This window comes from Dipodomys spectabilis, unplaced genomic scaffold (assembly GCF_019054845.1).
Source record: "Dipodomys spectabilis isolate Male_0828 unplaced genomic scaffold, ASM1905484v1 ptg000783l, whole genome shotgun sequence".
Taxonomy (NCBI): domain Eukaryota; kingdom Metazoa; phylum Chordata; class Mammalia; order Rodentia; family Heteromyidae; genus Dipodomys; species Dipodomys spectabilis.
The window spans coordinates 8413670-8435663 of NW_024871460.1; the positions used below are offsets into that span (position 1 = coordinate 8413670).

Below are 21994 nucleotides of genomic sequence, written 5' to 3' on the forward strand. Positions count from 1 at the left end.
TTAATCTGTTGCTGGTACTATTCTCTCATTTCATTTCCATTTTAAGTTTTTCATTTTATACATTCTTATTTGTTAATTTCTAAATTCTCATTTTATTCTGACATATCTTCTCTGCCACTAAGACTCTGAATTGTTTCAACTGTATTTGTGATTGTCAGTGGAAATGCTTTATGGTGGCCTCCTTAACAAATACTTTCGTTAGACATTGCAGCTTCTCTTGTCATCTCACTATTGGCGTACATTGGTTGCTCTTTTTATCCAGTTTGAGATCTTCCTGCTTTTCCATGTGATGTTGAGTTGTTTCTGATGGAAACACAGATGTGTGTATATTTTGTTAGGAATTCTGGGCCTCTTTGAGACAGCTGGCTTCCTTTGACACAGGGGTCTGGCAATGGAAAAGAGAAGGGAATTCTTGTTACTCATCCCTATCACTGGGCCTCCCTTGAGAACCTTGGGGTAGAGGTGGTTCTTTGTTACTAGTAGAGGGCTAGGAACTGCAGGGGACATTGGGCCTTGAAGATACCAAGAGAGGGATAGGAATAGTAAATAGTGGAAGACTCCCATGATTACTTTCTACAGCACAAGGCTCTCACTTATCTTTTGCCTGTAATAAAATCCTTACTCTCCCATAGGCCTCCTCTGAAACCACTCCACTGAGAAGTGACATGATATCCCATCACTGCTGGTGAGGGTGGAAGACCAAATTTCCCTTATGGTCTTCACTGGCAGTATGCAGATGTTTGTAGCTATTTACAGGTTAATACTCTTCAAGTCTAAGTCTAGAATATTTATGATACATGAAAATTCTGGAAAATAACCATTATGGTGCTCCTTGAGTGCCAAGGTTTATAGCCAATCTTCTTTCTCCTCTCCATTTTTCAATCTCCTTATATTTCTTATATGCTGGAACTCAGAGCCCTGAGCTTTTGTGGTTAAGGCTAGTACTCTACTCCTTGAGTCAAAGTTCCACTTCCTGTTTTTTGTTTGTTATTTGGAGATCAGAGTCTCAAGGACTTAACTTGCCCTGGCTGGCTTTAAACCTTAATTTTTGATCCTATCAGCTTCCTGAGTAGCTAGGATCACAGGCATGAGCCACAGGTACCTGGCAATGCCACATATTCTTTTCAAGAGATATGTATGTATGTGTATCAGAGTTATGTCTCAAGTCAGCATGAGTTGTAGGTAGTAGGTTCTGCATCACCCTTCAACAATACATTTTGTTGTTGTTGTTATATTATCTAGGTAAGTCTACATAAACCCAGTAGCCAAGGCTACTCATTCTGATAATTGATCAACCTTTCCACTGTTCAGTAAATTTCTGTGTAATCTAAATAGCTAGAGACTACTATCTACAATTGCATAAAACTATACAATATTAGCTTGTTACCTTTTTTTTTTTGTCAGTCGTAGGGTTTGAACTCTGGGCCTGGGCGCTGTTCCTCAGCTCTTCAGCTCAAGGCTAGCACTCTACCACTTGAGCCGCAGAGCCACTTCTGGTTTTCAAGTGGTTTATTGGAGATAAAGAGTCTCACTGACTTTCCTGCTCCGGCTGGCTTTTAACTGCAATCCTCCTATCTCAGCCTCCTGAGTAGCTAGGATTATAGGCATAAGCAACTGGTACCCAGCTAGCTTGTTACTTTTGAAAATTTGTTTTTAGCTTTAAGTAGTTGTACAAAGGAGTTGCCATTTAATAAATGTGAGAAAAAGCCTCTTTTCTATCAAAATAGTTTCCTTCCTTTCTGTTAATCTTGGGAGAATTGTTTTCCCTTGTTAATTACATTTTAGTTACAGAGATCCTTTTCCTAGCACTTTAAGACAGTCTGTTTTAAGCTCCTACACTTTTAATTACTCCTGATAATTAAGCCACATTCTTTTGTAAACTGAACATGAGTTTAGCCAATGTGAACATAGAGGTAGGGCCTGCATGAGGGAATAATAAAAGGAGCAATCTCTATTCCCTTGCTTTCCGTTTTTTGTTTTTTGTTTTGGCTGATGGCGCATTTTTCTGCACAAGTCAACGTGGCCTTGCCCCGTTCCATTCAAGTTGGCGTTTCTTAATTTTGTAGAATATGCATTGAATGTTCAGATTGCTTTTCCCACTCGTTTCTTCTCTTCATTTGTCTATTCTCCCTCCTTCCTCCCCTTAGCTTGTGATTAATTAACGGAATTTCTTTGGGAAAAGATGTCTCAATTTTCTCATGTGTGTAATGGGAGTTAAGACAACCCTTGATGGGTAAGAAACGGGAATTAAATTAGAAGTAAAAGCATTTCCATGCAGGAGAAGCTACAAAATGCGAGCTACTAAGGTCGTCTGCCTAATGGAGAATAACCCCACGCTTATAAAGTCAATTTTTGGTCATTAAGCATTCAATCGATGAGTGAAGACCCAAGCAGGCAGGCGTAGGGCGCGTGCGCAATGGCTCCCGCCCCAAGGAGAAAGAGCTTGGATGGACTAGGGAGGCGTGGCCTCGCTCAGTCCCTCCCCGCGGGTCCGCCCCTCGAGCCCGACCTGCTCATGACGTCACGTCAGGCTTGCCCTTCCGCTTCCGGCAACTCACGTTTCTCTTTCTTCCTGTCCGGCTGGAAAGATGGCGTCCCGCAAGGAAGGCACCGGCTCGACTGCCGCCTCTTCCAGTACCACCACCGGCGCAATAGGGAAAGGCAAAGGCAAAGGCGGCTCTGGAGATTCGGCCGTGAAGCAAGTGCAGATTGATGGCTTGGTGAGTGGAGCCCCGGGGTTGAGGCGCACGTGGGGAGCGGAGATCCCAGCCGGGTCCCGCCGGGTCCCGCCGGGCTGGAGGGTCTGGGCCACCGCTTCTCACGACACGACCGCCTTCTCCGTCCGCTGGGGGGGACTGGGGGCTGATCAAAGCAAGTTAGGCTCTGGTGGCGTGGCAGGTATTTGGAGTCTTGTTTTTAGGATGTTTAGGAGATGGAAAAGAAACCTTACTGAGGTGTTGAAGGATGTAGCAGCTTAGTTTAGGCTGTGGGGACAGGAGAGGAAAGGACATTTCCTTGCTTGTTTGCTGGGCTTCTGACAGATGAAAACTTCCTGAGTCAGTAATTCAGAAGCTTTTTCTGAAACCTCAAACTTGGAATAAACTGTTTCGGAGCTACCGAAGAACTCTATAGAAAATAGTCTTACATGTTTCATCCTAAAGCTACATTGTCCTTTTGTATTTCAATTAATTTATGTTTTCTCCCTGGGGCTGTGTGTGTGTGTGTGTGTGTGTGTGTGTGTGTGTGTGTGTGTGTGTGGTAGTGTGTGTGGTACTGGGGTTTGAACTCAGGGCCTCACGATTGCTAGGCTGGTGGTCTACCGCTTGAGCCATGCTCCCAGCCCTATCTTCCACTGGCTATTAGTTTTGTGTGTGTGCTGGTACTGGGGCTTGAACTCAGGGCCTCACGCTCTCACTTGGCTTTTTGTTGTTGTTGTTGTTGTTGGTCTTGGGGCTTGAACTCGGTTTGAGCACTGTCCCTGAGCTCTTCAGCTCAAGGCAGGAGCTCTACCACTTGAGCCACAGCGCCACTTCCTGTATTTTCTGGCTTATTGGAGATAGGAGTGTCATGGTCTTTCCTGCCTGTGCTTCCTTTGAACCTCGATCCTCAGACCTCAGCCTCCTGAATAGCTAGGATTACAGGCGTGAGCCTTGGCTCACTTGGCTTTTTTGCTCACATCTGGCATTTACAATCACTTGCCATACCTTCAGTTCACTTTCACTGATTAGAGTAAAGAGTCTTGATTATGTCCTTCCTGGTTTTCGTGAGCCACTGATGTCTAATTTGCACTGATTATTAAGGTAAGGGTTTGCTTCCTTCAGCAAATACATGCCTGAACAACTGTTACAATACGCTTGCAATCATTGTTAGAATCATAGTCCAGTTTTATTCTTTGGAAATGAAGTCTCATGGACCTTTCACATTGGCTTGAATCTCCAGTTCTTCCATTGTGCCACTGTACCAAGCTATGGGAAAAGAAGATGGTCTCATGAGCTTTCTGCTCAGGCTGGCCTTGAACTGCAGTACTCCCATTCTCAGCCTTCCAAATAGCTAGGATTACAGACATGAGAAACCAGCACCCAACTTTCCTGAGGGTTCTTAATATAAGTAGTTCACCCAGTCACTGTCTTAACACACAAGCACTTACTCATAGCCTTTTACCCTGGCTTCTCTTTTCCTTGACAGTGAATGTTGAAGAACATCAGAATTTGGAGTTTGGACTTTTTCCTTTATTGTTCCTAGATAAGATCAACCTAATTCTCATGTTGACCCTCACTTTGTTCCCCAGATGAGTTTAAGTCTGACTCTTACTAGACTCTCACTACTCTTAAATGTCTTCGATGGCACCGATAAAATGCAGAGCATCATTGGCTTCATCAAGGAGCTTTTTAGAAATACAAACAGAAAGCTTCAAATTCTCAACCCTGCCTTGCCCTACTGAGTTAGGTTGCAGTATATGAATATTTGGAAAGCAGTGATCTGAATTTGGGGGCGGGGGTGATAGTCTAGTGGTTTGAGCTGGGACTGGGAGCTTAAGGATAGATCTGCATTACTTGAGCCACAGTTCCACTAATGGCTTTTTGGTAAATTGGAGATAAGAGCTTTACGGACTTTCCTTTCAGACCTGGCAATCCTCAGATCTCAGCTTCCCAAGTAGCTAGCATTACAGGTGTAAGCCACCAGCAGCCTGCTTGGTCTGAACTTTTTATAATGGTGATGGCTAATACCATTTCTTTTGGCATATGATTAGGCATGTTTACTTAATGATTTTCTGTTAATGTATTCTTCCTTTTTCGACTTCTACAGGCTAAGGTTGAAAACATTTGTACCCTCCATTGTTCCAGTGCTTAAAACTAATTGCCACTGAAAATGGCTACCCTCTAAATTTTATTTTCTCTCCTTTTTCTTTTCTTTCTTTTTCTTTTGCCTGCCTTGGGGCTTGAACTCGGCCTGGGTACTGTTCCTGAATCTTTTTTTCGCTCAAGGCTGGCACTCTTTCCCTTGAGCCACAGCTCTACTTCCTGCTTTTTTTGGTAGAGATTGTAAGCTCCAGCCCAGAAAAGCACACGGACACAGAAAAAAACAGTTTATTGCCAGCCAAGGCTGACAAGGCCATCTCTCCTAGGGGAGAGGAAAAAATGGCGCCCGTTCTTTGTTCAGGGTCACATTTATGTTGGAGGGGGAGGGGGGGTGTCACGTTTATATTCCAGGGGGCTGGGAGTGGGAAGATGGGAAGTTTTCTGTGTGCATGCTCCGTTTTTTTTTTGATTGTAACAATTTCAGTTAGGCAGCATTCCTCAATGCAGCTGGGGCTAGGGGAAGTAAAGTAGGAGGACCCGCCAGGGCTGAAGGCCAGTTGCAGTTAGGCCTGGCCAGAGAGGGGCCTGAAAGAGGAGCTAATGACCTGAGATGGAGGGTATGTTAACAGATATGAGTGTATCCTGCCCAGGATCATTTTGGACCATGATCCTCAGATCTCTTCTTAGTAGCTAGGATTACATATGCCATTATTTCCCCATTTTTCTTTTCTTTTTTTAAATTTTTATTTATTTTTTATTGTTAAAATACTTTACAGAGGGGTTACAATTACATGGGCAAGATAATGAGTACATTTCTTATCAAGCATTGTAGCCTCCTCCTTTGTTTCCCCTTCCATCCCTTCCCATCCCTTTCCATCCTCCCTCCGCTCCCCACCAAAGTTGTAAAGTTCGTTTTCGACATAACAACTTGTACTTCTCATTGTTGCAGCCGGTCCACCTGTATCCTTATTTATTTATTTTTACCAGTCATGGGCCTTGAACTCTGGGCCTGGGTGCTGTCCCTCAGCTCTTCAGCTCAAGGCTAGCACTCTACCACTTGAGCCACAGCACCACTTCTGGCTTTTTTCTGCTTATGTGGTGCTGAGGAATCGAACCCAGGGCCTCATGCATGGAAGGCAAGCACTCTACCACTGAGCCACCTTCCCAGCCCTGTATCCTTATTTAAACGACTTGTTTTTCCCCTTCCCCTCCACAAATTATACCGACATCAAATACAGTGAAAGCAGGGGTTATACTATGGGGGACGGACATACAAAGCAACAAAGAAATTCCCCATTATTTTTCAAAAGTAAATTTGTTTTACATTGGTATAATACTACAAATGTTAGCCACTTTATTCTTTTAGTTTTTCAAGTAAGGTATAGTATGTTATTGATCAGTGGAAAAAGTAAGCTCAGACAGAGGTCACTTCTTGGTGTCTGAAGCTTTTTCTTTATTTCTTGTTTGTTTTCCTTCTCATGGTAGGAGGTCAACTTCCTAAGGGAGGACCCACGTCAGGTTTGTGTACTACAATGATTTCCAATTGTCTGGAACAGTGCCTGGCACACAGAAGGTGTTCACATATTGCAAAAATGTTAATTTTAATCTATTATTTAATCTATTTTGTTGGAGGAACTGTGCTTTGTAGCATTGTGGGTATTTGTGAGAGCATTATGTTGAAGAGCACAGTTGAGGCTAGGAAAAGTTTTAGGAATTCAGTGTTTTTTGGTCTTTTTGTCAATTTTTTTACAAAATTCTTTTTTTTTGGGGGGGGTCCGGTTGTGGGGCCTGAACTCTGGGCCTGGGCGCTGTTTCTCAGCTCTTCAGCTCAAGGCTAGTGCTCTACAACTTGAGCCACAGTACCACGTCTGGCTTTTTTTTCTTTTTGCTTAGGTGGTGCTGGGGAATCGAACCCAGGGCCTCATGCATGCCAGGCAAGCCCTCTCCCACTGAGCCACCTGCCCAGCCCCAGAATTATTTTCTTTAACACAGTTTCTCTTTATTTTTCTTTCTTTCTTTTTTTTTTTTTTGGTCAGTCATGGAGCTTGAACTCTGGGCCTGGGCGCCTTCCCTCAGTTGTTGAGCTCAAGGCTAGCACTCTGCCAGTTGAGCCACAGCAACACTTCTGGCTTTTTCTGTTTATGTGGTGCTGAGGAATGGAATCCAGGGCTTCATGCATGTGAGGCAAGCACTCTACCACTAAGCCACCTTCCCAGCCTGACAGTTTCTCTTTAGAAGAAGGTTTTTTTCTTTCTTTCTTTTCTTTGCTTTTTATAGTTGTACAAAAGTTCCATACCAGATGATGAGGGCAATGCATCTTGATCCGTGCCACTTATTCTTTCTTTTCTCTCTTTCCCCTTCCATCCCTGCCCTTGAGTTACATAGTTCACAGTTTTACATAATCTACAATGAATATAATGACTACATTTGTTCACCCTCCCTCCTTTTGTATAAACTCGCTTCTCCCTCCATTGCCCTTTCACTCCAGACGTGTTGCTGCTTCATGACATTAATTTTGTTAAGCAGTTCATTAGTTGTATGGAAGAGTTACACCTTTGGACTCCTCCCATAAGGTATTTTTTTGTTGTTGTTGTTTGCTATGGGGCTTGAACTCTGGGCCTGGGTGCTGTCCCTCAACACTTCAGCTCAAGGCAAGTACTTGACTACTTGAGCTACAGTACTATTTCTGTTTTTCTAAAATGGTGGTTAATTGGAGATAATAGTCTCACAGACTTTACTACCTGGGGCTGGCTTTGAACTGCGATCCTCAGATCTTAGCCTCCTTAGTAGCTAGGATTACAGGCATGAGCCACCGGTGCCCAGCAGTCATTTTTCCTTGTAGGATTTATTTGAAGAACTGTTACAACATATACAAACCATATAGTGTTCTTTTCCACTCATAAAGTGGTAGATTTGATATAATTAAAAAAAAATTGAGAAGGTGATCACTAAGTCATTGAGAGGCAATGCTTTACAACAGCATCTCAGTCAGGGCCACACATGACTGAATACAACACATTTCAACCGGTACACATCAACATGTGTGATTTCTTATTTGTAAGAAAAAAATTCCAATGTTAATTGCGGACCTATAACCTAGTATGATTCTTAAGTCATGCATATGATTCGGATATAAAGTGTCCTATAAAAGGTTCACATCCTAGACTACCTTCAGTGAAACAATGTTCGCTGGTCAGACCTTGAGAAGTGATTATATTATCAGGGCTTTGTCCCCATTAGTAGACTAATCTGTTGGTAAGATTCATAAGAAATAGCCATATTGGATGATAAGTCTCAAGATCCCTTGGAAACAATTATAGTCTATTTCTTTTTTTTATTTCTTTTTTTATTGTGAAAATATTGTAGAGAGGGGTTACAATTACATGGGCAAGATAATGAGTACATTTCTTATCAAACATTGTAGCCTCCTCCTTTGTAGTCTATTTATTTCTATAGTAAATATCTCCTAAAATTGAACTGCAGTGCCTTAAATAGTATTTTTTCTGGTTACATTTTGTTGTTGTTAAATTTATCTATCATACCCTTGATTTCTAACTATTTTTTCTTATTTTTTTATTTAATAATTTTACTAGCTTTTTATTTAATAATTTTATTTGCTGAGGATGAAAGTCTAGTCAAGTAGTCTCGTTTATGATTATTTCTGACTTTAGTGTAAGTTAAGTTGAAGATTAAATTAATTGCAGCCTTATCTTGACTATTGATGGTTTAGTTTTACTTTATAGTTAGTCAAGTAAGATGTTCTTGCATGTAAATAATATCTTGTATAGTTAAAAAAGAGCATTATTGTATCTTTGTAATTCCAGGAGTTGATAGGAATGGATGTTAGCTGAATCATCCATATTATTATATGATAAGAAGTTGATGACCAAAGGTACAAAACAAATGATCATGGAGCTTGAATCATTACAAATGATTTATACAATTTTAGTGATTTAGTAGATTTTTATTCTTATACACCATGTATTTTGTACAGATGATTCTTGACTTAACTGTGAAATTGCTTCCCCGAAACCCACAGTAAGGTTTAATGCTGTAAATTGACTTGGACTTAGTACCAGTCTGCTGAGCATCTTCGTTTAGCAGCCCTTGTTTATTTCCTTGAAGGAGTCAGAGTTCCCTCTGTTATTCACTACATAGCACTTCATCCATGAAAAGATCAAAATTCCAAGTTTGGTTTCCATCGCTTTTACATCGTCATAAAGTTGAAAAGCTGTAAAGTAGTAACGTCATAAATTTACACTACCATTGTAGATTATAGCATTGAAGACATACAACTTCAAGACTAATAGGACCATTATTATCCCCATTTTACAAAGGGATACATGAGGAGGATAATGCAAATAGGAAATGTGTTTTGATTATGGCAAGATGAGGAAATAGAAATTAGGCGCAGAGTAATCCATTACTCTCCATTCAAGTGTTAAGAAATGTATTTTCTTAAACTTTGATCTTTTAAATATGTTCAGAATTTCATTTTGTCGTATCTAACTTAGGTAATTTCTTAGATGAAAATTTCTGATTTTAGCCCTTGCATAAAAATTTGATTTTTATTTACTTCAGTTAATTCATGAATTTGTTTTTGTGAAATACTGATCTAAGATACTTTGCCGTTATTTCATTTGGCAAGGTATGAAATAATATGTAGAAGTTAGATAGCTTTGTTTTTCTAAGTTACTACTTTAAAAATACCACTCTTTGCTGGGTGCTGGTGACTCACACCTGTAATCCTAGCTACTCAGGAGGCTGAGATCTGAGGATCACAGTTCAAAGCCAGCCCAGGCAGGAAAGTCCGTGTGACTCTTATCTCCAATTAACCAAATTGGAAGTGGCGCTATGACTCAAGTGGTAGAGCACTCGCCTTGAGCTGAAGAACACAGGGACAGCACCCAAGCCCAGAGTTCAAGCCCCATGACCGACCAAAAAAAAAACCCCAAAACACTGTTTATATCCTTTATATCTTTAAATATCAAAGTACACTGTAGTGTGTATACTCATCTGTTAGGCAACAAATTGTACTTCTGCTAAAATTACGAGGCCTGAAATGGATATTTTTGTTAATATTAATATACTCAATCCAGACATAAAAGAAAAAAATGGATTCAGAAAAATGCTGATAATTCAGTATGAATTTAGTCATAATATGATCTTTTTTACCCCTTGAGTGTGAATTTTGGCATAAAAATTTAAGATTTTTATCTCCAAATTGCACTTAACCTAGTCTCAACACTTGTATCCTGATGATTAAGTGAGATTTTTCTTCTCTGTATCTTCTGTCCCTAACTGGTTTCATTTCATTTGACAAATGTTTGTTTATGACACAACACAAGTGGACCAAAATATGACTTTTTTAAAGACAATGTATGTTCATTGCAAGGAACTACTGGAAAAATCAATAAAGAAAGAAAACCAAAAGAAAGAAGAAAAGTTTTAAGGCTTAAAATATGAAGTTATAGTAAGTGGTTTACTATCTTTCTAGTGTTTTTACCAAATGCATAGAGTTGAAATTAGTGAATTAAAGGTTATTGCGGTTTTTAAACAGGTCAGATTGCTTTCCTGAATAGTTCTATAATACTATTTATCTTCTACCTACAGAGTATGCAAGTGTTAAACCTTGCCTCCATTGCCAGCTGAGTGTTACAATTTTTAAGAATCTTAAAAGATTCCATTTTAAACATTAAGTGTGCACGTTGGTATGTTTGTTGCAGTTACTCAATTCAGTAACTTTTGTGTTCATTAGTGATTCTCTTGGCCCTTCCTAAGCCACTAGGACCTGTTGTACCATCTTTTGATTGTTCCTGGAGGTATTCCTTGCATTCTCTGGAGATCACTTACTTAGTTCTTTTGAGTTTATAACTGCATTGCTTGTATTTTCTGTTTATTGTTTTCTACCTATTACAAAACCCTCACATAACTGGTTTTCAGGCTTCATTTTGGACTAACCTGTCACAGACAATGTCTCTGAGTACATATCTTCTTAAAGGACAGCTGTAGTCCTAAAACTCAAAAGCTCTTTGGAAAATCACATTACATACAAAATAAAATTGGATTTTCTTTTCTGCTGTTTAGAGTTTCTCTTTATTTTATAGAGAAAGAACTCTACACACTATGCATTTTATGCAGAAATACAGAGTTAAATTTTTTTGGGGGGGGGGGTCCGGTTGTGGGGCCTGAACTCTGGGCCTGGGCGCTGTCCCTCAGCTCTTCAGCTCAAGGATAGTGCTCTACCACTTGAGCCACAGCGCCACTTCCGGCTTTTTTCTTTTTGCTTATGTGGTACTGAGGAATCCAACCCAGGGCCTCAGGCATGCAAGGCAAGCGCTCTACCACTGAGCCACCTTCCCAGCCCGGAACTAGAAATATGGTAATTGAACTGCCCTCAAATCACATGAAAGTCTTCTATTTCAACAGTGATCAATACGATATATTTGGAAATTGGTAACTTATAGCAGTTTTGAATTTTTGTTTTGTTTTGTATGAGAGAAAATAAACTTAGTTTTAGCTAAGCATTTTTATCATTGATTTGACTTAAGTAAAATTATGTTTTAGGCATGTGTGGGCAAATTTGCGGGTATATACATATAATAAGTATATGTGGTTGGTAGCATGGGAACGTACGAATTAAAATCCTTCTCAGTTAACATTAACCATGCTTGCATGTCTACATTTAATTGAGTCAGTGTACTTTTTTGTAGATTATTTTTATGGGAGAAGTGCCATTCTAGTGGATTTCTTGATGCTACATTTCCCTTCCCATTTTTAGGGAATTTTTAGTTGTTTTAACTTAAGAATGTGGACCATCAATGAGCATTAGATCCATAATAATAATAATGAAATATGTCCTCTCCAACTCAAATATTATAGAGGTGATATTGATTAAGTATATTGAAGTATTGTAACTAATTCCATATGTGTCAGGGGCAAAGTATCTTTTTTTTTTTTCTTGTATTGAAGTTACTTAAATTTCTTTCACATCAAAACTTAACAGCAGTGATTTAAATCCCATTTATTATTTGACTCAGCCAGTTATGAAATGGAACCCCTATCCCACTTGAGCCATAAAATGTGTTAAACTTAAGACTAATACAGCTTTCTGCTTTTTGAATTTACATTTTGGCAATAACTACCTTCTTTGTTCAGTGTTAGAAAAAATGATCTAGGCTTAACAAAATAAGAAAACTGCCAACTTCACAGATCAGTAAGTGAAAGAAGCCAGAATTAAATGAAAATCTAGATATTGATTTTACAGAATATGCTAAGGGGAGATTTTGTGGCATTACGGTTTCTTTGAGAATAAAATTCTTTTACAGTAATAGCAGTTCTTTGACAGTGATTGATGTGAGAAATTCAGGCTGTGGGCCTTACCTCCCAGAAGCTGCAAAACTGGAATAAAGCCAGCTAGGAATTGTGTGTCCTGCCTGGCCTACTGTTCAACTGGTCAGCACTGGTTCAGTTTGGGCTTTTTGCAATTTCATTTCAGATTGTAAAAAATAAAACATAAACACAAACTCTTGGAGTAAACTTTGCTTTTATACTTAGCTCTTTAAGTTTAAAAAATTATTATAAAGGTGATGTACAGAGGGCTTACGGTTATATAAGTCAGGTAAAGAGTACAGTCCTTTTTTTTTTTTTGTCGGTTGTGGGGCTTGAACTCTGGGGTTGGGCACTGTCCCTGCGCGCTTCAGTTCAAGGCGAGAGCACTCTACTGCTTGAGCCACAGCACCACTTGCGGTTTTCTAGTGGTTTATTGGAAGATAACAGTCTTATGGACTTTTCCTGCCTGGGCTGGCTTTGAACTGTGATCCTCAGATCTCAGCCTCCTGAGTAGCTAGGATTACAAGCATGAGCCACCGGCGCCTGGCCAGGTTATTAAATTTTTTTAAACTTCTTTTAGTTCAGTTTGGGCTTTGCTATTTTATTTCAGACTAAAATAAAACAAACACACACTCTTGAAGTGAACCTTGCTTCTTCAACTTTCTAATGGTTTTCTGCACCAGTGTAATATTTGATGCATTGATACTTAGCACTATGATCATTAGCTAGCACTAGATTTACTTAATTTCTTTCTTTTTTTTTTTTTTGGTCCGGTCGTGGGCCTGAACTCTGGGCCTGGACGCTGTCCCTCAGCTCTTCAGCTCAAGGCTAGTGCTCTACCACTTGAGCCACAGTGCCACTTCCTGCTTTTTTCTTTTTGCTTATGTGGTGCTGAGGAATCGAACTCAGGGCCTCAGGCGCAAGGCAAGCGCTCTACCACTGAGCCACCTTCCCAGCCCCTAGATTAACTTAATTTTTACATTAGGTTTTTTTTTCTTTCGTGATTTGTTTCACTGGCACTGGAATTTGAACTCAGCTCAAACTTGAAATGGCTTTGCACAGTCTTGTCTTGTTTGCTTGGCCAATGCTTTCCCACTTGAGCCATGCTTCTTGTTCTGCTTTTTGATGGTTAATTTGGAAATGTAGTCTTGTGGACTTTTCTGCCGTCTGCCTTCAAACTAGATCCCCTAGATCTTAGCTTTCTGAGTAATAAGGATTATAGGTGTGAATCATGATAAAACTTTTCAATACCTTCAACTTTTTCTTTTTTCTTTCTTTTTTTTTTAAGTAGTTTTATTCTGGCTAGGGTTTTTATTTTTATTTTTTTTGGGGGGGGGGTCCAGTTGTGGGCCCGAACTCTGGCCGCTGTCCCTCAGCTCTTCACCTCAAGGCTAGCACTCTATCACTTGAGCCACAGCGCCTCTTCTGGCTTTTTTTTCCTGCTTATGAGGTGCTGAGGAATCGAACCCAGGGCCTCATGCATTCAAGGCAAGTGCTCTACCACTGAGCCACCTTCCCAACCCACTTTTTCTTTTTTCTTTGTGGTTTTATTTTTATTTTTTAATTTTTGTTTTAGCTGCACTGGGATTTGAGATGAGGGCCTTGCACTTGCTGTTGGTAGGTAGATGTTCTGCCACTTGAACCACACCCTGAAGCCCATTTTGCCTGAGTTATTTTTCTAGTAGATTGTGTTTATATGTGTGTGTGAGCATGTGAATGTGTTGTGGCAGTACTGGAGCTTCAACTTAGGGCCTCATGATCTTTCTCTTTTCTTTTCTTTTTTCCTTTTTGGTCTGTCGTGGGGCTTGAATCTGGATTTGGGCACCATCCCTCAGCTCTTCAGCACAAGGCAAGCTCTCTACTGCTTGAGCCACAGCACCACTTCCGGTTTTCTGGTGGTTTATCGAATATAAGAGGCTCAGGGCTGGCTTTGAAACGTGATCCTCAGATCTCAGCCTCCTGAATGGCTAGGCATCCAGCCTCATGATCTTTCTTAACTCTTCCTCATAGCTGGTATTCTGCCACTTGAGCCTCTTCTCCACTTAAAGCTTTTTACTGGTTAATTGTATTTAAGAGTTGAGGGCATTTCACTGTGGGCTGGCTTTGAACCGGATTATCAGATTCAGTGTGCTGAGGAGCTAGGATTATAGGTGAGAGTCAAGGGTGCTAGGCTTGTTAAGTCTGAGCCCCTGCTGACCTGCACCATGATCCTTCTTAGCACTTCAGGTATAACAGGTATGTACTGCCCCGCTCAGCTTTTATTGGTTAAGATGGTGGGGTGAGGGGGTGTCTTGCTAACTACAACAAACCATGTTAAGTGAAGTAAGCCAGGCTCATGGTGACAGATAGATGCATGTTTTCTCTTACATGTGGAAACTAGATGTATAATAAAACAAAGCATGGTAACATTTACAAGGCTCAATGTGTTTACACACAAACAGACTGAGGGAGGATATTCTTAGAGGAGGAATCTGAAGGCTTAATTTCTCTGAAGTTAATGTACTGCTTATGGATTCCATGTTTTGTGGGATGGACTAAGGGAAGGCATAGTAATGGACAGAAGAGGATGAGAAATGCAGGCATTGTATTCAGTGTACATTATGTAAACATTGAACTATGTAATTTGAGGGTAGAGACTAGAGGAGGAAAATGGGGGGAAACAAAGGAAGGGTGACATTGACCAAGAAGCATTACACTCATACCCTGACATACGGTATTGTAACCCTTTTGTACAACTGCTTAGTAATCATAATAATAAAAAAAAAAAGATGGGGAGGAGAATCTTATGACTTCTTTGTCTGGACTGCCCTAACCCAGAGTCTTTTTGGTTTTTTCTTTCCAAGTACCTAGAATTACAGGTGTGAGCCACTCTACCTGGCTAGCTTTTGGTTTTCTAATTTTCCTTTTCTCCCCCCCCTCCCCACCCCGTCCAGAAAGAAAAGTAAATAATTCAGAATTTGTTATTTTTTAACTGTATAGTTCAGGTTGCAGCCTCAGTTCTCCTAATGAGTTCAGCTTTACAGTTAGGTTTGAAATGGTAGATTCTATAGTTCTAAACATTTTGTTTTGTTTTGTTTTTTGGGTCCGGTCGAGGGGCCTGAACTCTGAGCCTGGGCGCTGCCCCTCAGCTCTTCAGCTCAAGACTAGCGCTCTACCACTTGAGCCACAGCGCCATTTCTGGCTTTTTTTTTTTTTTTTTTTTTGCTTATGTGGTGCTGAGGAATCGAACCTAGGGCCTTAAGCATGCAAGCGCTCTACCACTGAGCCACCTTCCCAGCCCAGTTCTAAACATTTTGAACTATCCCTAATTACTTTAGTGAGTTTTGAGACAGGAAATCTGCTTTTCCTGGTGCAAATTCACGTTAGTAAGTAGAGAAAGCTTGTTGATTGATTTGGGCACAAGTAAGGCTTCTAAACACTAGACTTAATACCCAAAAGCTGCCTCTTAAACAGTGATCATCGGGTAATTTGTAGAAGTGTGTTTGGTGACATCTGAATAGAGTTGAAGACTAACCACACCAACAGTTTAAAGTCAGCAGATGCTTTTTGACTTAGGCATGCTTGTATTTTTCATTTTTTTTTTGTCTTTTTTTTTTTGGTCTGTCATGAGGCTAGAACTCTGGGCCTGGGCACTGTCCCTGAGTCTTCATCTCAAGGCTAGCACTTTACCGCTTGAGCCACAGCGCCACTCCTGGTTTTCTGGTGGTTAATTGGAGATAAAAGTCTCAGCCTTTACTTCTGCTCTGCCTAGGCTGATTTTGAACTATGGTCTTTAGATCTCAGCCTCCTGAGTAGCTAGGATTACAGGCATGAACCACTGGCACCTGTTTTTTTTTTTTTTTTCCTTTTAAATCTACTTAACTGCTAAAATACAGATTACTAAAATACAAAACATGTATCATGTCATACACAGGGTTATATGAATATACATGCAAACAAATTGACTCAAGGACATTTTACTTAGGGGAGGGATCCGGTGGTATAACTTGTATGAACAACTAGTGAACTGTTTAACAAAATGAATACCAACCAGGAAGCTGAAAGATGTTCTTGGGGGTGAGGGGCACATGAATAGAGGGAGGAAGGTTGATTAAATTCAGTATGCATTATGTAAAAACTGAACTATGTAACTTGAAGGTAGGGATGAAATGGGGGGAAGGTAGGGAACAATGATGAAAGTGTATTGATGCATTGTACTTGTAACTTGACTTCTGCAATTGAAATCTCTTTGTGCAGCTAATGATAAAAATATTAAAAAATGGGCTTACCATATACGCAGTTGGTAATTTTTTTAGTTTTAAAATGATTTATTGTCATAAGTTTGTATATTGAAATAAAATACAAATATTTCATAATGCAACTCAAGATTACAAAGCATTCTGTCAAAAATACATGAAACATTTATAAAAATGTAAAACAATGTAATTCTTCTGTTTTGATTAAAGTGTTTTACTTGCCGGGTGCTGGGGGCTCATGCCTGTAATCCTAGCACTGAGGAGGCTGAGATCTGAGGATCACAGTTTGAAGCCAACCTGGCAGAAAAGTCCCTGTAAGACTTCTACCTCCAATGAATTAATGTGTCTCCAATTAACCACTCAAAAGCTGGAAGTGGTGCTGTGGCTCAACTAGTAGAGGGTGAGTCTTAAGCACAAAGAGGCTACTCAGCAGGCTGAGTGAGATCCATAGGATTTTGGTTGAAAGTCAGTTCAGAAAAGAACCAGAAAAACTGACAAAAAGCTGGTCTGGAGAGATGGCTCAAGTGGTAGAGTACCTGCTGAGAAAACTAGTTGAACACTTGGTTGAGTTCAGGTCCCAGTATGGTGACAGAACAAAACAGAATGGAAGAAAAGGATATTTTCTTGGAGTATATGGCAGAGCTGTAGGGGATGTGTAAAAATACTTTTTTTTCTTTTTTAGTTAGCATACTTCAATAATGTAAGAGGTTTTTCACTGAATATAAGGTTTTTCATTGTGATAATTATATACTTGCATACAGAAATTGGCAGTCTTGAATTGTGTAATGTTATTTTAAAATACAGCTGATTCTGCTGGTAGATTGGCTTTATTGTTACTGTTACCTATTATTTTAGAAAAGAAAAAGGAAATGTGTACCACTCTTAGTCTTCGTCTTAGGCCTATTCCTATTAAAATACAACTCGTATACTTTATGGAATTAGCATTTAATTTAAAAGGTTTGACATCTTTTGAAATAATGTTTATTAGTATTATCTTCCCCTTGGTCTTCATAAGGATAATGGCTTACTCTTCTTTCTCATGTCTAAGAGCTACTTCTTGGGTCCCCTTACTGAGAATTGCCTCTCTGTCTTTCATAGTATTCCTTTCTCTTCATGCTTTCCAGTCTGTAACCACATCACTTTTTTAAAATTGTCATTTTGTATAGCAGCTGTTAAAGTATGAGTATCATACACATATACATTCTTTTAGTGTCTCCAAGGTCAAAACTATTTTCATAATAATGCATACATATTATTTGCCAGCTTTACTCATTCTTTCACTAGCCTTTGTAGAGGTTTCCAGATGCTCAGTTATGTGTGGTACCATAAAAGATTGAATGCAAAAGCAGATCTGATAACCCATCTGTATTCCATTAAATCAAATATTAAAAAGATTTATGAAAATGTGAAACAATGTAATTCTTCTGTTTTGATTAAAATGTTTCTGAAAAATGTAAATTTCTAAAAAGTGTGAAACTCATTTTGAGGCCTTGATTAAATATTTTTGTTTTGGAAAGTAGCTATTTTTCAAAAAGAAAATGTAGTTTATGTTAGCATGTAATGTTTTATTTTTAAGAGAAATAAAAAATTTAATTCTTTAGTTATTATTATTATAATTATTTTGAGTCCTGAGGCTTCAGTTCAGGATTAGGGCGCTTGCTGTCCCTGAACTTTTGTATTCAAGGCTAGTGCTTTACCACTTGAGTTACTGCTCCACTTCTGGCTTTTTGATAGCTAATTGTTAATAAGGGTCTTAGGGATTTTACTGCTTGAGCTGGCTTTGAACCGCATCTCAGCCTCTTAAGTAGTATACAGGCATGAGCTATTGGCATCCAGCAAAAATTTATTTATTTAGTTTTTGCTGGTCCTGGAGTTTGAACTCAGGCCTGGGCACTGTCCTTGAGCCTCTCTGTGCTCAAGGCTAGTGCTCTACCACTTGAGCCACAGTGCCACTTCTGGCTTTTTCTGTTTATGTGGTACTGAGGAATTGAACCTAGGCCTTCATGCATGCTAGGCAAACACTCTACCACTAAGCCACATTCCCAGTCCCCCCATTTTTTTATTTTTGTCTCTGGGCCTGAGCACTATCCCTTAGATCTTCAGCTTAAGGCTAGTGCTCTACCACTTGAGCCACAGTGCCACTTCCTGCCTTTTCTGTGTATGTGGTGCTGAGGAATCGAACCCAGGGCCTCATGCATGCAAGGCAAGCACTCTACCACTGAGCCACCTTCCCAGCCCCCAAATTTTAATTTTTGATAAGTAGTTTTCAATATAATATAGTTCCTTGGGGCTTTCAATGGTTTTAAAGATTTTTTTAATTTTAATTTTTATTATTATAAATATGTTCAGAGAGGTTAACAGCTATATAGGTCAGATGAGTACACTTCATTTTGGACAATGTCACCCCGTCTTTCACTCTCCCTGCTTTTGCTTCGTGAAGGAAAGGGCCCTGTGGTACAGTATGGGATATATTTGGCCCTTTCTTCCACTTACTGTTACGTAGCTCCTTAGAATTTTTTGATCGATAGGAATGGCTCTTCATAATAAACCATTTTGATCAAGTCAACAGTTTATGTTAATGAGATAACTTAGAATGTGGTTGGTCACTAGAAAGACCAAATGATTAGTGAATTTTTGTTGCTTCATGAATTCTGTGATGGAGGTGGGTAGACAAGAGAATAATCTATTAAAAAGTCTATGAAAACTTGAACAACTTTGTTAGCTTTGTTTAGTGCTGGGATTTTGAATGTTTAGGGGTGTCAGACCCAGAGAAATTGATCCTCCACTGTATTTTGCCCGTATTGTATATTTCTTTGCCTGAATTTTTGTTTCCATTTGTAAATGCTAAATAATACGTTTTGTTAAGTTCAGTGAGCCATTCTAGCAAATTGTTAAACTGGAGAAAGGTACCCTTGGGAGCCCCTGTTTAGAGCTAGATGGTCAGAAGTATCAGTGGCCTGGATTTGTAATTGGCATCTTAATGAGAGCAGTATTGTGTGGATGAGCTCTTAACTTTTGAGGTCTGACATTAATGTCAGCTAGATAGTGTAAGAATAGAATTAAATTCTGAAACTCAGTTGTTTAAAGAATTGGAAAAAATTGCTTGGTGTTGGGGGAAAAAAAAAATCCACATGTGGTATCAGGTGTGATGTGTGAGAGCAAAGAGAAACTCCTAAAAATATGGATCCCCTGAAACTACATAGGCTTTATGTGTTTGATTTAGTTTCATATTCTCAGGGTATAGAAGAGACTGGCAGTCAATATCAACATGAGTGAATGAAGTTGAGCATAAGAGATTCTGTGTAGAAAGATTGTAATTATTTCTATCATTACTATTTTATTTTGCACATAGCATATTTGACAAAAATAAGAGTTTATCAAAGAAGCATAATTTGTATTTTGATGACAGTAACCTATTTGCCATTATAAAAATGCAAGTTTTCAATAGAATTGCCACAGGAGGATTACAGATTTTGACTTCTTCCCTTTTAGGAAGGGTTGGAGATTTTAGTCATCTTTATTAACTCTTCAAATTTTAGTTGTACTATCTTGCATGATGAATTTATGTGGATATTTTAAATGGCATTTATATTTTACTCTGTATTGAGAATATTTGTGTCTTAGAAATTAGATCCTTTGTTGGTTATAGACATTGAGGCAAAGCTAGCTTTTTATATTTCTTTAATGCCAGATACTTAAAGCAATACTATTGTATATTTTGTTTACACAAGGTAATTAGCTTTGCTTTTTCACATAACCTGTACTAAATAATAAACAACAGTTCCTTTTAGGGAAATTTCAGTAGAAGAGATAACTGTTTACTATATTGAAGGTTGGAATTTCTTGCCCAACTTGAGAGAATGCAAATCTCAGAATCTGTGAGATGGTTGTAGAGACTGACCTATTCAGACAACATAATATATGAGGAAATCAAATAGTTTAATCAGTTAGACTGTGAATGTGACATTTTCAGGAAGTGCTGGAAAATTTGGTAGTTTAGGTTTCTGCTGGCTAGTTTACTTGTATACCTTGAGGCATGATTTATACAAGAATCCTCACTTCCCCACTAATTTATACAATTAAGAAAACCTAGTCAGTACTAGTTTATGTGTCTTGGGGTGAAGTCATAATACTTAAGTCTTATTTGCTCCAGAAATATTAATTGCTTCTACTAAGAATTTCTAGTGTTCCTTTAACTCTCAATTCTATACTAGAAAAATTCTTCCAAGTAGGGATCAGTTCCCTTATCAGGGGTGATGTTTTTGCTTTTACAAATGTTGGCTTGTGAGTCTGTGTTACTCACTATCCTCACTTTTTAGCGGCACTGGAAGTCTTTTTTTTTTTTTTTTTTTGGGTCCAGTCATGGGGCCTGAACTCTGGGCCTGGGCACTGTCCCTCAGCTCTTCAGCTCAAGGCTAGCGCTCTACCACTTGAGCCACAGTGCCACTTCCGGCTTTATTCTTTTTGCTTATGTGGTGCTGAGGAATTGAACCCAGGGCCTCAGGCATGCAAGGCAAGCGCTCTACCACTGAGCCACCTTCCCAGCCCCATGAAAGTCTTAAAACAGGAAAGAAATTTGGAGGTTTGGTCAGTAGCATGCATTTCAGTAAGCTGTGGAGTTACAAAAAAAGAAAGCAAAACAACAAAGGAAGGCTGAGCCGTAAGATTTCATTAAAAGTTAGAATGAAGTAGAATCATCTTGAGAACCTAAAAACATAAAGGAACCCCCACCCCCAAGCCCAACACCCAAACCAGATCATTTAGCTCTAAATTCAGGGTATGGGCTCATTCACCAGTGCATCTCTCTTAAAGCTCTTAGGATGACTGTAACATGTATCTAGTGTCAAGACTCTTCTATTATCTGAAAAAATTCCTCTGGTTATTTTGTACCTGTAGGGCTCTTGAGTGTGTGGGGTCATTTGTGACACCTATAAACAAGAGATTTCATTAGGAGTTAAGTATGCTTCTGTTTTTGGAGAGCTATCACATTTTTAAGATCAGGGAGCATGACATCAGTAAACAGGATTAATTAAATATGTATTAACACTTTTTTGGACAGAATGTATGGTTGGTTGGAGAGGGAGAAGAGACTGGTGAGCAAGACTGAAAAACAGTACTTTTGTTAGGGACTATTACTACCATCTTGTGACTTAAGAGACTGGTTTTGCAGAAGACTAAAGGATGTGTTGCATTCTTGGAACTATTGGCAGGTAGTTGATTTTCAAGGACCAGGAAACAGCAGTTTGGCTCTTAGCACTGTTCCCTGACAGTCACTTGCTATTGGGCTTTGTAGCCCTACCACTAAGCTTTTCCTACTCCTTGTATGAAGCCTTTGTTCTGCAACCCTACATATAAGGGCTTCAGCTAGAGCTGTTGACACTGCATCCGGTATATTCAACCTTGCAGTAAATATGTTTGGAGCACCTAAAGTTACTCAGTCATTGTGAAGTAACTAAAAGTCCCCACTCAGAAGTCAAGTCTCAGCTCCTTTGTAGCACTCTTCTATGAAGAGTGGTCAGAATTAAATGAGTTACTCATCTCAGATATGATACCACAATGCTTATTCTTTTCTCATATGATTGAAAATGTTTATCATTCATTCCTTGGGCATGCTATTTTATATGCCTA

The 21994-nt window shown here is 39.3% G+C and overlaps 1 protein-coding gene across 1 annotated transcript in view; it reads left to right on the forward strand.

Moving 5' to 3' along the window:
* The first annotated feature begins 2549 nt into the window (after positions 1–2549).
* The window catches only part of Eif3h (eukaryotic translation initiation factor 3 subunit H), an 89666-nt gene continuing 70221 nt past the window's right edge, over positions 2550–21994 (forward strand). Inside the window, exon 1 of the mRNA XM_042673082.1 lies at positions 2550–2720. Within this exon, the coding sequence (XP_042529016.1) occupies positions 2589–2720 (132 nt within the window). The 5' untranslated portion in view covers positions 2550–2588. The remainder of the gene's footprint in view (positions 2721–21994) is intronic.